The sequence below is a fragment of the Bos indicus x Bos taurus genome, chromosome 13, assembly GCF_003369695.1.
Source record: "Bos indicus x Bos taurus breed Angus x Brahman F1 hybrid chromosome 13, Bos_hybrid_MaternalHap_v2.0, whole genome shotgun sequence".
Taxonomy (NCBI): domain Eukaryota; kingdom Metazoa; phylum Chordata; class Mammalia; order Artiodactyla; family Bovidae; genus Bos; species Bos indicus x Bos taurus.
The window spans coordinates 65849304-65867250 of NC_040088.1; the positions used below are offsets into that span (position 1 = coordinate 65849304).

General features: G+C 40.9%; 2 protein-coding genes across 11 annotated transcripts in view; both read right to left on the minus strand.

Moving 5' to 3' along the window:
* The window catches only part of LOC113903637 (ankyrin repeat domain-containing protein 26-like), a 221593-nt gene that overhangs the window by 70884 nt on the left and 132762 nt on the right, over positions 1–17947 (minus strand). The window lies entirely within an intron of this gene.
* LOC113903640 (ankyrin repeat domain-containing protein 26-like) overlaps positions 1–17947 on the minus strand; it is a 45865-nt gene that overhangs the window by 8016 nt on the left and 19902 nt on the right. For 6 of the 10 annotated variants that reach the window (XR_003514216.1, XR_003514218.1, XR_003514217.1 and 3 more), the window contains 3 exons: positions 7059–7659; positions 4372–4486; positions 4039–4212 (listed from right to left, as the gene is read on the minus strand). Coding sequence is in view for 2 of the 10 variants with exons in the window: in XM_027560123.1 (XP_027415924.1) it covers positions 4039–4212; positions 4372–4486; positions 7059–7265; positions 11255–11319 (561 nt within the window). In the remaining 8 variants the exon portion in view is untranslated. Of the gene's footprint in view, positions 1–4038; positions 4213–4371; positions 4487–7058; positions 7660–11254; positions 11352–17947 lie in introns of those variants that run through there. The other 4 variants (XR_003514214.1, XR_003514213.1, XM_027560123.1 and 1 more) reach the window with 1 other exon arrangement.

The following is a 17947-nucleotide window of genomic DNA, read 5'->3' on the forward strand; positions in this document are numbered from 1 at the left end:
AAATATTTATCAAAATAAACTACCAATCAAAAATTGGAAATTCAAATGCTTATGGATGGAAAGCTGATGACCTGATTAAGTGATAAAGTCAGATGAGACCGGTTATCCCAAAAACACATGTCCCACACAGAAGGGGTGGCCTCTGCACACAGACCAAACAGTAGGATGGGCTCAAGGGCGTCCAGATTTGGTCCTTGGAGAAGCCTGAACTTCTGCATGAGCCTCCTAAATTTGAAATGTTGACTCAATGTGTGGAGGTAACTAAACATATCCAAGGGCCATGTTTGGTTTATGGCCTTCTTTTGGTTTTATGTTTGCTGTTTCCAAACAGGTGGGTATAAAGCAAATATTTGTATGTGAAACCTTTCCTTTCTTTAGTATCATATGTTTCACAAAAAAAGTGGGTCCCAATATGTAATAAATATGGCTATTAAGACTCATAATTCAAGTAAACATAAATTCTTTTAAAAAGACTCATAATTCACAGTCAAGAATGTTTCCACTGCCTGTTGAAACTACAATCTATCTCTAGAATTCTTCTAGATTGTTAATCAAATGGATAATGAGTTTCCAAGCCTGCTGGAAATAAATGCTTAAAACAATTCCTCTCTGTACTATTACTAACTTCACAGGTTTTAAAGCTCTCATCTGCTTATGCCAGGGATCAGCAATTCTAACAGACACACTGCAAGAGTCTGTCCTGCAGCTGACACCAAAAAAGGCTCAGGAGTTACTATTACTGCAGTCAGGAAAACCCTGTTAGTAACAAACATCTATTGACCTAATGACCTGGATGGTAAGAGAAGGTGTAAAATCCTTAAAGGGTCAGACTCTACAAAGTGACTTCGCCATGAGGAAATCACTAAAGACTCTCAGAGTGTCACTGAATGAAGAGTGGTTGGAAGGAAAAGGAAAGCCCATAGATATTGCCAAAGATACTCCTTTTAATATCTCAAACACAGGGGCAGAGAAAAAGTCTGGCTAATGTTGTTGGAAAGGAGGGAGCTGATGGAAGTAGCTAGCACTGATCAAACTCCAACACTTCAGGAGACTACTTTCTTTTATGAAGGGTGTCATTTAGAAATTACATGTGTTCACTCCATAGTTATTCATAAAGGATTGGATAAGAATCTCAAGGGAATAGTTCTAAACGCACACGTCCAAGCGTTCCTCGATTTACTCAGTCAAAATCTTCAGGGAACAGCCTAGGCTTGTAAATTTTTTTAATAGTTAGTAGTACTAGTTTAGTTGCTAAGTCGTGTCCGACTCTTGAGACCTCATGGACTGCAGCCTGCCAGGCTAAATCCGCCAGGCTCCTCTGTCCATGGGATTTTCCAGGCAAGAATACTGGAGTGGATTGCCAATTTTTTTAATATGTTTTCCCAAATAATTGTGGTTCACTGCTGGGCATACACATCGAGGAAACCAGAATTGAAAGAGACACGTGTACCCCGATGTTCATCGCAGCACTGTTTATAACAGCCAGAACATGGAAGCAACCTAAACGTCCGTCTACAGATGAACAGATAAGAAAGCCGTGGTACATATACACAATGGAATATTACTCAGCCATTAAAAAGAATACATTTGAATCAGTTCTAATTGGGTGGGTGAAACTGGAGCCTAGTATACACAGTGAGGTAAGCTAGAAAGAAAAACACCAATACAGTATACTAATGCATATATATGGAATTTAGAAAGATGGTAATGATAACCCTGTATGCGAGACAGCAAAAGAGACACAGATGTATAGAACAGTCTTTTGGACTCTGTGGGAGAGGGAGAGGGTGGGATGATTTGGGAGAATGGCATTGAAACATGTATAATATATGAAACGAATCACCAGTCCAGGTTCGATGCATAATACAGGATGCTTGGGGCTGGTGCACTGGGATGACCCAGAGGGATGGTACAGGGAGGGAGGTGGGAGGGGGGTTCAGGATGGGGAACATGTGTACACCTGTGGCAGATTCATGTTGATGTATGGCAAAACCAATACAATATTGTAAAGTAATTAGCCTCCAATTAAAATAAATATATGTTTTTAAAAAAAGAATCTCAAGGGAATAGTTCTAAACACACACGTCCAAGCATTCCTCGATTCACTCAGTCAAAATCTTCAGGGAACAGCCTAGGCTTGTAAATTTTTTCAATACGTTTTCCCAAATAATTGTGGTTCACCAGCAGAATATAGCTGGGACTTAATGCAGTAACCACTCCAGTCTCATCTCTTACTCACACGGCCAATTCCTTCTCTTATGTGAAGGTATGAATAAAAAAGAAAAGTGTAAGAGGCAAGAGTCATCAAAACTGCAATTTTTAAAAATTTCCTGGGTAAACTGGTAGAACAGGGACTAGTAAACCCAAAAGGCAACCTGATCTCATTATTTATAAACCCCTTACTTCCTTCCCATCAAGACATTCTAGATGGGAGAGCAGAGTCTAGACTCTTATCTAAGTGGATGGTTCTGCCAGAATAGGATAATGTATCAGTTAATTATTTGTTCTTCTCTCTTAATTCCCATTTAATCGCCACCTGTTCACTGCCAGTCTGTTCTGCTCAGAGTCTTCTTAAAACTGGCACCTAGGCAAGTTTACAATTCACTCACACTCTTTTTCAAAATAACAACTATTATTCCTGAAAACTGAAAAGCGCCTCACAGAAATATATACACTGAAGGGAATGAAAAGCACAAACCAAAATCTTGGGACTTCCGTGGTGGTCCCGTGGCTGGGTCTCAGTGCTCCCAGTAAAGAGGGCCTGGGTTTGACCCCTGGTCAGGAAACTAGATCCTACATGCTGAAACTAAGCCCAGCACAGCCAAATAAATAAATGTTAAAATAAATAAATCCTCTTCTTGGCATTTCCCAACTGCCAAAATTCCAGCTCGATTTGCACTTTTCACCTGCCTGCTCCATTTCTTTCCTTTTACCCTCTTAAGACTTGGGCAGTGAGAGAGAAACCGTGTTTATAGAAACCATTTTTAATAAAATGGGAATTTGTCAACAGCAGCAAGATTTCTATTATGTTGTAAAATGCTTTCGTTAAGTTTGAATTTTAAGACAAAGTCTACTGAGGCAAATTGTGCTTTACTGTGTTATTTTAGAGTGATTACAAAAAAAAAAAACTTAAGTTGGGGAAATTATTTGGAAAATGTTTTACCTTTAACAAGTGCAGTGTTATCACAAATACCGGCCATAAACACATAAAGGAATGCTTTACTCTCTAATGCTTGAGAAATATCATGATTTAAAGTGAAATCGTAGACAATTTGGTTTCTTCAAAATACTTTCACTCAGGGAAGGCTGGAGCTTCCAAACACGGAAAACTGAGCCCACCTATGAGAGTGGAGGGAGTTCCTGGCGGGGCTGCAGAGGCTGGACTTCACATGCTTCCTGAACAAAGAGCAGGAGGGGCAGCTCCCCATGCACAGCTGCCACCCCGCAGAGCAGCTCCCCAGGGCTGAGCGTGGAAGACCCCGAGGGGTACCTGGTGAACCAAGTGGTCACAAGCACAAGAGAATGCCCTTGCTGGGTGTCAAACATGACCTGACCCACCTGGCTGGATCTCAGAACCCGGGGTCCTGGAGGGCTCAGGGCTCCAGGCCTGCCTCCCAGGCCCACTTGCACTCACCCAGGCCTCCCTGCTGGGCACTGGGTCTCCTTCCTCCTCTGCCCACCCCTAGGGGCTCACATTCCCTGAGCCCCTGTAAACAGCCAGTGCCCATGTCACTTCACTCCCCTCAGGCCTTCATTTCCTGTGGGCTCAGAGCCTACCACCCACTCCCACGCACCTTCTAATGGGAAAGCCTTCCTTCTAGGGTAGAAGGGTGGCTGGCAGACAGAGCTCTGCCTTTTCTGGGGGCGCCGACTTTTTTCATCCCCGCCCCTTGACTCGGGTTTGGAACTGTTTCCATGATAACAGGGCCTCATGGACACTATTCAGTTTACCTATTTACATACTGTTGTAAATAAAACACATGTATATTAAAAAAATGATTCACAAATATTTGGTAAATAACGTTAGGTGACCGATACCTTGTGCCTGGCTTCTATATCGGCGTCATAGGAAAGCAGCTTTGCTGCGAGTGATACATTCTGGCAAAAGACAGCGTAGTGGACAGCGGTGTTGCCACAGACATCCATGACATTTGGGTCAGCACCATGCTCCAGCAGAAGAGTCGCACACTCCTCCTCTTGGCATTCTATGGCCTGTTAGTGTTGTGGCAAGAAACAAGAGTGTGAATTCTAGGAATTCAAAGTAAACAGTCCACAAGCTTCACCAGTTTGCTATATTTCAATGAGATAAATTCACTTTTAGTCTCAGGAAATCACACCCATCTCATGTGGACACGGTTCGCTGCCCCATACCTTCATCAGCGCTGTCCTCTTTTCATTGTCACAGAGGCTAAGCAGGCATTTTCTCTCCAGGAGGAGAGTGACCACCGCTGAACGGCCATTGGCACAGGCCACGTGGAGCTCAGTCCTACAAAAGCAAGAGCAGTTTTTAGGAAACTCTAGTGTTACTGTTTCAAAGCAAACAATCGTTCCTTGTGATTGAAAACATTCAATAGCATGCTATTCCTATCACTTTAAAACAAATATTTCGTTTTCTTCTGGAGTAAGAACAGTCTATATTTGCTTTAGCTCTTCTTACCACAGTAATGAAAGAACCATCTACTTGAATAGAACGAGCATGACCTTGAGATTCAGCTCAACTTGGGTTTGTATTTGACTTTCACTCTGTCCCTCATTAGCCGTTGCTCAGCCTCTCTGTGCTTCAATTTCCTCATCAACAGAATGGAGAGGGAGTAGTAGTTATTTCACAGGACAGCACTGTGATGCTTACATGAGGGCCATGCAAAGGGTGCAGAACCGTTCCTGGCACAGACAACAGCTCAGTAACTGTTAGGTCATATTATCATATTTATTACTAGTACTACTAGTTTACAAGGACAACATCTCAATGAAGTCAAAGGATATGACACCTCCTTTGCAGATATATTTTGAGGATTACAGACAGCATTGTACTTCGATGATTCTAATATCCTCATTTTCTCACATTTTAACACCTCTGACATTGGAATGAAATTTATAATTCATAATGTCTGTACAACTATAATTAGTAGCATTTTTGTTTGTTCCTTGCTTATTTTTCCTGTTGGTCTAATTATCATAAGGTCTTTTTGCTTAAGGTTGCTGTTTTGAAAGCACTGATGATGCATATTATATATTATTATATATTACAAGTACACAACATAGTGATTCTCAATTGTTATAGATTATACTCTATTTAAAGTTATTATAAAATGTTGCCTATATTCCTTATGGTGTACATATATCCTGGTAGCTTGCAGGATTTTAGTTACCCCACCAAGAATCGAACCCTGGGCCCACAACAGTGAGTCTTAACCACTGGACTGCCAAGCAACTCCCAAGATTCCCTTGACTTATGAAAGGGCTGAAAGTTGTCAGAAGATATCAATCCTCAAAAAAAATTCTAAAAAAAAATGAAAGTGACAAATTATTTTTAATCTCTGCTACATCCCTATTAGTGTCAAAAATACCAGCCCTGTCTGCTAATCTGACTTGTCTATAGGCAGCTTGATCGACAGAGTTTTAATTTTTTGTGTGTTGTTAAAATGTTAATTCAACCTCCAGATTTCCTTCTTTTGTTTTTTGGGTTTTTTTTTTGTGTGTGTGCTGAAATCCAGGAAACTCCATTATTTCAAAAAAAGAATTTTGAAATAATTCTTAGCGAGGTCTTTGGGGTGGGAGGGAGGCTCACCAGGAAGGGGATATATGTATACTTAGAACTGATTTATGATTGTATACAGCAGAAAACAACACAACATTGTAAAGCAATTATTCTCCAATTAAAAAAAATTAAGATTAAGAAACAATAGAAATAGAAAAAAAAGGTCTCTGTCAGCAGAAAAAAATGTGTAAATAGGAATTTGAGTTTTCTTCTGGTACTTTTCTCACTGTGCATATTTAAAATGTTTGACCCACACTCCATCTGAAACTTTTTGGTGAGATAAAAATCTAGTTACTTTTCTCTTTTATCAGGTTATTTCTCCATCATCTACACACAATTTATCTTTTCTAACAGAAAATGTCACCAGTATCAAGTTCTAAAGCTTTACATACATTTGGGTGTTTGGGCATTTTCTATTCTGTTCCATTCATTTATCTATCCCCCTTTCAGTTGTTAGTAAATGAATACATTGTGGGCACTTACAGCATATTTTGATATCAAGAAGGGCAAGCCTTAGTCTACCATGTAAAATTTTAATTTCATCACAATTAAAGGCAGCATAGATAACCCAAAATTTAAAATCACAATACATTGATTTGGTTAAGTATAGAAAGACCATACATCCTAAGAAAATGTCTTCCTATTGAAGGACACAGCCAGCTTCCTACTTCAAAGCTGTCTTCTAAGGTCCTTCAGAAAGAACATATATACCTAAGTGTACACTGATATAAAACGGATATTGAATTGGATCTGAAGAATTTTTAATCCAGAAGTTGACGTGTCATGGGAATTATTTTGCTCACTAGGCAGTTTTCTGTAATATATAACCTTACAGAATAAAAATGTGTACATGAAAAATAAGACGCTGACAACATCAGAAATCTGTCCACTGCCATGATCCACAATAGGCGATCCATGAAGAAGTGTTTTCATAAATCACATGAGAAAAAACGTGAGAGCCAGGAGGTTCCAGAAGATTTCTTGAAGGCTACAGAACTTGAGAGCTCTTACTCATGAGTACATCATGCTAACCCATGCAAAGAAAAAGGAGGAGGAAGACAGAAAAAACAGATGCTATTCATATTTCATTTCATTTCTGTGACTACTGACATTCAGTTAAATGACTCCAAAACGATCAGCAAAGTGCCCTATGAGGGGAATTACAAATGAGTCTGAAACCAGCTAAGGCTTTTTGCTGCCTATAAAGTCTTTGGGGTGCTGGATCCCAGGAAGGCGTCCAAGAGCCTTGGAGGGGAAACTCACAGGAGGGACCCCTACCAGGCCCTTCCACCCCGCTTACCTGTTCATCTTGTCCCTGTCGTTCAGGCCACTCTTTCCGAGCAACAGAACCTGCAGCACTTTGGCTACGTTGCCTATACTGGCAGCTTTGTGGATCTTTCCAAGATCCTCGTTTCGGATGCAGTTCCTGGGCTGGAAGTTGATTCTATGACTGCTCTCTCTCACCAGGTTGATGGAGGAGCCAAAGGGCGAAATGCCCTTCTTACTCCTGAAGCCAAAAATCTTCTTCGTCACAGAGCCTACAAGCTCCAACCACACCTCACCTCCCGCTCAGCTCTTCAGAGTCTCGTAAACCCAACACAAGCACTACAGGTAAACCAGAGCAGTTTACAGCTCTGCCGTTTACAGCAGTTTACAGTTTACGGCAGTTTACAGTTTACAGCTCTGCCGTTTACAGCAGTTTACAGTTTACAGCAGTTTACAGTTTACAGCAGTTTACAGCAGCTGCCACCACCTCCCAGCTGGGAAGCTCAACGGTTTAGAATCTTTCATCCCAGAATGACCGTTGCTAAGCAACACCTCAAAACACACTACCCATGCGCACAGGGGCTTGGTGGGCCAGCCTGACAAGTGTGCATGTGCAAGAACTGTAAGTTCATTTTCTGAAAGAAACAAACAATATCAATAAACCCTTACCTAAACTAAGAAGGAAAAACAGAAAACTGAAATAAACACAGAAGTCAAAGCAGCATTAAAACTATATAACTGTCAAAATAACTATACTACCCAAAGCAATCTACAGATTAAATGCTGCTGCTGCTGCTAAGTCACTTCAGTCATGTCTGACTCTGTGCGACCCCATAGATGGCAGCCCACCAGGCTCTCCCTTCCCTGGGATTCTCCAGGCAAGAACACTGGAGTGGGTAGCCATTTCCTTCTCCAATGCATGAAAGTGAAAAGTGAAACTGAAGTCGCTCAGTCATGTCCAACCCTCAGCGACCCCATGGACTGCAGCCTTCCAGGCTTCTCTGTCCATGGGATTTTCCAGGCAAGAGTACCTCAGTAGGGTGCCACTGCCTTCTCCACAGATTCAGTGCATTTTCTATCAAATTGCCAATGGCATTTTTCACAGAACTAGAACAAAACTTTTACAGTGTGTATGGAAACAGAAGACCCCAAATAGCCAAAGCAATCTTGAGAAAGAAAAGCAAGAGCTGACAGAATCAGGTACCCCAACCTCAGCCTACTCTGCAAGTTTCAGTAATCAAAACACTGGACCTAGCACAAAAACAGAAATATACTGAATGATTAATGGAACAAGAGAGAAAGTTCAGAGAGAAACCTACGCACCTATGGTCAATTAATCTAGGATAAAGGAGGCAAGACTGTACAAAGGAGCAAAGCACCCTCTTCAATAAGTGGTGCTGAGAAAACTCAACAGCTACAGGTATAAGAAGGAAATTAGAACACTCCCTAACATACACAAAAATAAACTCGAAATGGACTAAAGACCTAAATATAAGGACAGGCCCTATAAAACTCTTAGAGGAGAATATAGGCACAACACTCTGACGTAAATTAAGGCAGTATCTTTTTTCATCCATCTCTTAGAATAATGACTATTAAAAACGGAAATAAGCAAATGGGATCTAATTAAACTCAAAAGCTTTGGCACAGCGCAGGAAATCATAAACAAGACAGACAACAGCCCACATAATGGGCAACACTATTTGCAAATGATTCAACTGACAAGGGAGTAATCTCCAACATATTCAAACAGCTCAAAGAGCTCAATATCAAAAAACAAACAACCTGATCACAAAATGCGTGTAGGCTCTAAATATACATTTCTGTAAGGAACACCCACAGACAACCAAAACGCACATGAAAGGATGCTCAGGAAGGATGCTCTGCATCACTAATTATTAGAGAAATGCAGAAATACTACAATGAGGTATCGTTTCACGCCAATCAGAATAGCCACCATCAAAAAATCGACAAACAATAAATGCTGGAGAGAGTGTGGAGAAAAGGGAACTCTCCTACACTGCATATGGAATGCAACTAGGTGCACCCACTGTGGAGAGCTCTGTGAGGTTTCTTTAAAACTAACTATAAACTTGCCATATGATTCAGCAATCCCAGTCCTGGGCATGTATCTGGGGAAAACCATAATTCAAATAGGTACATGCACCCCAATGTTCACTGCAGAACTACTGACAGTAGCCAGGACATGGAAGCAACCTAAGTGTCCATCACCAGAAGAATGGATAAAGAAGATGCAGTGTAGACACACACACACACACACACACACACACACACACACACTCCCCACACACAAGAATGAAATAATGCCATTTGCAGCAACACAGAAGGATCTCAAAATTACAATACTAAGTGAAGTCACTCAGAGAGGAACAAATATCACATCACTTACATGTGGAATCTAATCAAAATAAGCTTATTTACAAAACAGAAACCAACTCACAGATCTCAAAATCAAATTAAGGTTATGAAAGGGGAAACATAAAGGGAGGGATAAATTAGGAGATTGGGGTTAAAACATAGACACTATTTTCCTGTAGTGATGTACAGATATGAGAGTTGGACCATAAAGAAGGCTGATGGCCAAAGAATTGACGCTTTTAAACCGTGGTGTTGGAGGAGACTGGCGAGAGTCCTTGGACTGCAAAGAGATTAAACCAGTCAATCCTAAAGGAAATCAATCCTGAATATTCATTGGAAGGACTGATGCTGAGTGTGAAGCTCCAATACTTCGGCCACCTGATGTGAAGAGCCGATTCATCAAAGGAGAGCCTGATGCTGGGAAAGATTGAAGGCAGGACGACAAAGGGGACAACAGAGGACGAGATGGTTGGAGAGCATCACTGACTCAATGGACATGAATTTGAGCTAACTCCACAAGACAGTGGAGGACAGAGGAGTCTGGTGGGCTGCAGTCCATTGGTCGCAGAGTCGGACGTGACTGAGTGACTAATGCTTTCACTTTGAATATGGAAAACGTAATAGTGCTGGGTTTTAAAGTAAGTTAGGTGCAGACAAAACACTTAGGATCAAAAGTACTACTGCTTAAAGGTAGTATAAATATACGTAAAATTAGTATTTTTAAAATAACATATCCATTTTCATCATACACACAAAAAGATTTCCCCTTAATAAAGACTTTCTCATCATGTTTAATGGGAAACAACTAAACAGTCCAGAAACAGTCCAGAAGGGAAATTTTTACTATTTATCTTTCAGATCATATATTTTTTTCTTCAAAACCTGTACAGATTCAACCCATCTGTAGATCCTAGAGGAGACACCTCATAGGACTCAGATTCAAATTCAGCAGCAGCTGGAAAGAAAAAGGATTACATTCTTTATCTCAAATACTTGAGTTCAGTATTAGTTAAAAATAAAAAAAGAAACAAAACAAACTTGAGCTATTTCTAAATGTTCCGAAAAATGAAACATATCTATAGGTGACAGGAAACAAAATACAAGATTACAATTACATACTCTGCCCTTGGTCCCACATGTGGCTGAGTATCAGAGCTTCTGGTTTTCTCATTCTTCACTCATTTCTCAATAACTATGTGCAAAGGTGCTGTGACAAACACTGGAATTACAAGATGAAGGTGACCCAGTCCACCCTGAAAAATGATATCCCATAAACTGGAACAACAGACAAACAGGCAATTTCCATACAGAGTCATAAATACTAAGATACAAAGGATGGCACAAGGAACACTCAGAAGGGACAGCCAGCTTTGTGTCAATCCTGTCAGCTTTTTGGTGGAGGTGCTGTGGAAGCAGATACCTGAAGGACAGGAAAAAGACAGGAGGGGGGGGGGGAAAGCACGTACAAAGACCGGAGGTGGGAACCCCACCTGTGGGATCCTACAGTCTGTCTGGTTAGATGCAGAGCTGAGGGCAGAGGAGGGTGGTAGAGAGAGAAGGCCGACTACTTTGGCAGGACCCATACTGAGGTGGGTGGCTGGAATTCTTCCTGAGGGCAAAGATAAACCAGTGACAAAATCAACGACTGAGAAATTTTAAGGTCACCCCCCAAGTGACAGTGACAGAGGTAACTGCTTGAGTCTGGGTTTCCTAGCCTAACAACCACCAGACACTTGACAAGTTGATACACTCCATGTTTTCTGAGAATAGTGTCAGGGTGCAGGTGCATAGTTCTACAGGGATGGCAGAAGCAGAGGCAGGATATAGCCAGGAACAAAAAGAAATACGTACTGTTGTGATGACTGTAGCTCTGTAGCATAGTCTGAAGTCAGGCAGGATGATTCCTCCAGTTCCATTCTTCTTTCTCAAGATTGCTTTGGCTGCACTCAGCTTTCTTTCTGGTCCAACTCTCACATCCATACATGACTACTGGAAAAATCATAGCCTTGACTAGACGGACCTTTGTTGACAAAGTAATTTCTCTGCTTTTTAACCTGCTGTCTAGGTTGGTCATAACTTTCCTCCAAGGAGTAAGCGTCTTTTCATTTCATCGCTGCAATCACCATCTGCAGTGATTTTGGAGCCCGAAAAAAATAGTGTCTATCCACTGTTTCCCCATCTATTTGCCATGAAGTAATGGGACTGGATGCCATGATCTTAGTTTTCTGAAATGTTGAGTTTTGAGCCAACTTTTTCACTCTCCTCTTTCATCAAGAGGCTCTTTAGTTCTTCTTCACTTTCTGCCATAAGGCTGGTGTCATCTACATATCTTAGGTTATTGATATTTCTCCCGGCAATCTTGATTCCAGCTTGTGCTTCTTCCAGGCCAGTGCTTCTCGTGATGTACTCTGCATATAAGTTAAATAATCATGGTGACAATATACAGCCGTGACATACTCCTTTTCCTATTTGGAACCAGTCTGTTGTTCCAAGTCCAGTTCTAACTGTTCCTTCTTGTCCTGCATACAGGTTTCTCAAGAGGCAGGTCAGGTGATCTGCTATTCCCATCTCTTTCAGAATTTTCCACAATTTATTGTGATCCACACAAAGGCTTTGTCATACTCAATAAAGCAGAAATAGATGTTTTTCTGGAACTCTCTTGCTTTTTCCATGATCCAGCGGATGTTGGCAATTTGATCTCTGGTTCCTCTGCCTTTTCTAAAACCAGCTTGAACATCTGGAAGTTCACGGTTCATGTATTGCTGAAGCTTGGCTTGGAGAATATTGAGCATTACTTTACTAGTGTGTGCTGCTGCTGCTGCTGCTGCTGTGTCGCTTCAGTCGTGTCTGACTCTGTGCGACCCCACAGATGGTAGCCCACCAGGCTGCTCTGTCCCTGGGGTTCTCCAGGCAAGAATATGGGAGTGGGTTGCCATTTCCTTCTCCAGAGCATTCATGCATGCTAAGTCGCTTCAGTTGTGTCTGACTCTGTGCGACCCTATGGATAGCAGCCCTTCAGGCTCCACTGTCCACAGGATTTTCCAGGCAAGAATATCGGAGTAGGTTGCCATTTCCTTCTCCCTTACTAGCATGTGAGATAAGTGCAATTGTGTAGTAGTTTGAGCATTCTTTGGCATTGCCTCTCTTTGGGATTGGAATGAAAACTGACCCTTTCCAGTCCTGTGGCCACTGCTGAGTTTTCCAAATTAGCTGACATACTGAGTGCAGCACTTTCACAGAATCATCTTTTAGGATTTGAAAGAGCTCAACTGGAATTCCATCATCTCCAAGCTTTGTATAACTGCTCAGCAAGATATTTTTTAGAAATTTAAATTAAAAGGTTATAAGTAAAATAGTAATTAAAGATCTACTCTTGTATAAGAAAATAACAAAAAAAATCTTAACCTAGAGCAGAAATTAATCTTCTGACTTAGGATCACAAGTTGGTTTAATTCATTAAAAGGGTTTCTCTTATGATTCCTTCAAATGAAAAAAACCCCGTATGTCATTAGTGTTTAGGTGCCAGTCGTTCACTTATGCTTAGGGGTAGAAAAACTGCAGCGGGTGCAGTAGAGCTTGGAAATGATAATGAAGCACAGCCAAAGTGAAATCAATTAGAAAGTAAGCCAGACATCTGAATGTATACTTTCAGTTACTAGGCAATAAGATTCTATTTCTAAATGAGTTTAAATGCAGCTTTTCAAGAAAATTTAAGAGTTTAATCAATATCTCTTAAAAATGAGAAATCTAGGACCAAAAAAGATCACAACATTTCTGTGTCCTTGATTACCACAGTCACTGATGGCTTTTACTTAGTGTGCCTAAGTCAAATAAACAGCTCAGAAGTTCACCAAATTAAAAACAAGAATCACTTATCAGAAATCTGAAACTCAAAGCAAAAAGATAATAGAACTGCCCTTAGTCAAATAAGTCTCAAAGCTGTTATGTAAAGGGCATGGAATTGAGGTAGAAACCACTACACTTGCTCTTGGAGTAAGATTTCATTTGAGCACTAAAGTATTATAGAAATTTCTAACACAAGGGGACTCCAGGACTGGCCTCCTGCTAAGAGTGCTGAGTAAAGATTTGTTCTGCTGTTTCTCCACCTCAAGTTTGGTGCTCATCTGCCAGCCTCTCATTAGTCCCGGGGAAGATGGACACCAATTTCATTCATGTTTCCCCAAATGATTGGAATGTTTTAAGTTGCCATATAGTAAATGGAATTCCCATTAAACTGTTTGAACACTGAAAACACAGAGCAGCAGACCTACTATAATCAATGATAGTTGTAACCTTGTTCGAAAGAAGTACACATGTGTCTGGGACTCCTCCAGTAACAAGTCACAGTTGGGAGGGAGAGAAAGGGCATCAGAGAGAAAGGGAGGTGGCCTCACAGTGACACCTGCTGCCTCTGGGACAAACCTGCCTCCAGGAAACAGGTCAGGGATGAAGAAACACACCATCCCACAAAGCCACGTTCAAGTGCTTCCTCTCACCACCCTTGTACATACGTTTCTCTCATGACCTCAGAGAAATTAAGCATTTGGCTCTGAGGAATCACCTAGAGCCACAATCTCGAAGGGAGGATGAGAAAGTCAATGGGTGAGACTGAAGAGAGCTAAAACAGCCCCAGAAACAATCACAAGCATCCCCTGCTTTTCCAAAGTTCATTCAAAGTCACTTACTTCTATGAAGGCCTATGTCAGAACTGTTTTTGATTAAAAAAAAAAATGTGAAGAGAATTTTTCATTTCAAAAGGCAAAATGTCAAAACAGCATTCAGTGTATGTCTTAACAGTGAGAGGCATCGTGTTCCCCAAGCAGGGAGACTGGCCCCACCGAGCTCCTTCCCCGGAAGCCCCACCCCACATCCCAGCAGCAAGTCTCCACAGCCCTGAACCCTCTCTGTGGGCACCTGTGCTTCCCTTGTGTACACTTATTTTAGGCATCGACTAGCAGAATGTGTCCTCGGGTACCTGCTCCTTTGCTGTCTGCTCTTTGGGCTTATGAAAGGAGTCCTAGGAGCGCTCTGCTTTCAGACGGCCGGGAAACTTTTCCAGCCTCCACACACCCCCTCAGTCAGGTCACCATGCTAGCTTCAGCCACTCTGTGAATTACCCTGCCTTTCACCCCTGTGTGAACTCCCCCTATTTCACAAGCATGCTTTTAAGTAGTGTAGAAAAACTTGGTACAGTATTAACATAGATTGTCATACAGCGCCCTCAGGCAGTGACTAATCTAGTTAGCTTTCACTTCCTACTAATCTCAGGAACCTGACTCTATAAAAATTAGGCTTCAGAGAGAAATTAATGGACTAAATTTAGCTTCTGTGATTCTGTGTCTCGACTACTTGTTTACTTTATTTGCCAATAACTTTCTGACTCCTAGTTCGTCTAGGTAGAAAGTTAAGACACAAAGAGTCGTGTCTGACTCTTTGTGACCCAGTGGACTGTAGCCTACCAGGCTCCTCCGTCCATGGGATTCTCCAGGCAAGAATACTGGAGTGGATTGCCATTTCCTTCTCCAGGGGATCTTCCCAACTCAGGGATCGAACCCAGGTCTCCTGCATTGCAGGCAGACGCTTTAACCTCTGAGCCACCAGGGAAGCAAGTCCTCTTCCAGGTAGAGTTGCTTATATTTTCCCCACTCTGCTTTATTATAATCTTCTGGCAAAGTTTTCATCTTCAAGAGTTCAGATTACAAGTCTTCAATTCTGAGTTCCATCTGACTTCTTATGGAAACATTATTCTTCTCTCGTAAATACTCTAAGTTCTCTTGAGATGCTGCCTGTATGTAAGGCAAATGTAAAAAGATAATATTTTTAAAATAATTAGAACTTGGATAATTATACTTGTTCCCTCTAGTTTTGAGTCAGTGATTCAGAGGGCAATTTTAAATGTGACAAATAAAGAGTGGACGTTTAAAACAATCATCATCAATGTGAAGTGAATTAAATCTGAATTACAAAATTAAAGTGGAATCAATGGCATAGGAGTACTTATATAATCTTATAATTCAAAGACTACAAAGATCAACTTAAAATTGTAAACAATGAACAAAACAACTTAAGAATAATTCAAGAGGATGGTGCCGGTTGTAAAACCACAATATTGTCTTTTCCTCCTAATAGTCTTGCTGTATACCAATTGGTCTTATAAGTAAAAGGATTCTTTATGGAGAATCATTCTGAAAGGTCAGTTTACTGATAACTGTGATGGAAACTGAAATATTTAAAGGGAGAAACAAGTGTCCCTTTCCTTCCAGAAATCTACAAAACAAACTGCTCTAAGGGAAGTAGAGGGAACACATAAACTGTCTACATCTAAATGTAACGTACAGTGAGGTGAATTCAAGCACGTGACAGATCCACAAATGAACCTGCAAAAACAGGCTGACTTCCTTTCATTTCTCTACGAGATCCCGTCTCGCTCTCTCTCCAGTCTCCAGTATATACTGCTCTACTTGACTGTGTTCTATCATGTTCAGTTCTACATGACTTTTGAGGGTCACTACTTCTTGCTCCAACTTCTTTTTCTTCTCCTCTAGTTTTTCACATTTCTTTTGCATTCCCTTCATAGATAATAACTCCTCTCAAAGGACTTGATTCTTCTGCATCCAGGTGCAGCCATTTTGAAGATGCAGTTCCCAGCTCTGCTGGAAGGTCATCTATTGTAGAAAACAATACCATTTGGTAATGAGGCAAGTGGACTGAGCACAGCCTAACTCAAACCCAGGATCAAATAAATAGGATGGTATCTGTATTGTAGAAGGTAGGACCAGGAATTATTCAGAGAATCAAGAAAGAAGTTCAAACCACCAGGAGTCAGAAAATACACTCTTCACTGTCATCATCTTTCTCACACAACATTTGTATTGGATTTTACACTTTTATTGTTCTACAATTAATATTTTTCTACCTTTCCTCTATAAAATGACTACAAGGCCCCTCTTAGTCGAACATCTCTTGTTCCTCCCCACCCCCCATCTTAATGCCCCACGGTTTTCAAAGAAGCGCGAGGGATACTGTATTGGGTTATCTGGGACTGAGTCAATAAATCCCTCCAAAAGAAGACTGAAAACAAGACTCTAATGACTAAATCTATAAATATGGATGCTAATCCCATAAGACTTTTTCTGAACTACAAAGACTTTTTGCTCATTTGAACTGCATTCCAAAGCAGCTAAAGAAATTCCATTTCCCAAGAGTTTACTGAGATGATCCATACATTTTTCTGAAAAGAAAAATGTCACATTCTGGTAATCTTTTGTTACTTTCCATTTGTGCAAGACAAGGGCTGTGTGTATCAATAAATATTCCCTGTTAGTGTGTACTTAAACAAGATTCTCCCTCATGGAGAAAATGACGACAGTGTAAATTTAAGGGCTAAACTGCTCTCCACAGGCTCGATGACAAGAGCTGAGGAGAAAAGGCTCCATGAGAGCTGGACAGTCGGGAAAGCTCTGGAGGAGGAGAGACTGGGCACCAGGTCTGAATAAACAGAGGACTACCCAAGAGAAAAGAAACTGTAAAGACAGAAAGGACAGTCTGAGCAAAGGCCAAGAAAAGGAGAAATCAGCCAGTGAACTCTGAGGATAAAATCCCACTACAGGGAAATAAAAACATGTCCACACAGAAACATGTAAATCAATGTTCACAGCAGCATTATTAATAGCCTCAAAGCGGAAACAACTCAAAGCTCCATCAACTGATGATGGATACATGGCTTAGTCACATACTGGTTATTGTTTGACCATCAACAGAAACAGAAGAACTGATACGTGCTATCACATGGATGAACCTCGAAAACATGACGTCAAGTGAGAAAAGCTAATCCCAAAGGAGCACATACTGTATGATTCCCTTTATATAAAATACCCAAAACAGGCATGTCTCCAGAGACGGATATTAGACTGAGGGTTGCCTGGGGCTGAGGGAGATGGGAGGGGGGCATAGGTGGTGGCTAAGGGACGCAGGGTTTCTTTGGGGGGCTGATGGAAATGCTCTAAAATTGACTGTGGTCACAGGTGACACCTCTCTAGACTAAGAGATACTGAACTACACATGTTCAGAGTGTGAATTCCATGATACATGAATTATACCTCAATAGCTTTTTAAAAAAATTCAATGGCAGGATCTAGATAATCTTCTTAATTCTCCAGTTTGGATGAACGTACTATATACCATCTGAGTACCTCCATGCCTTTACAGTATATCTAAAATGAAAAGAAAAGAAGGCAATGCCTGACTTCAACTGATTTAAAACCCTTTCTGCACAAGTTATTCTTAAATGCACACAATAAATATATACAGAATTCTACAGCCTTTCACGGAAGTGAAGATGTGAAATGACAATTTTCTGGAACATTCCATTAAACATTATCCTCTGATTTTATCTGCCTTGCCTCATCACAATAATACAGCTTTCACTAAAAAAAGTCTATCAACTTCTGTGAAGAATGAGGCACAAGTCCCAACTTTTCTAAGGATATCTAACATAAGAGAAGATATAGTGCAAATGGCAGAATGAAAGTCAGAGTTTAAGAA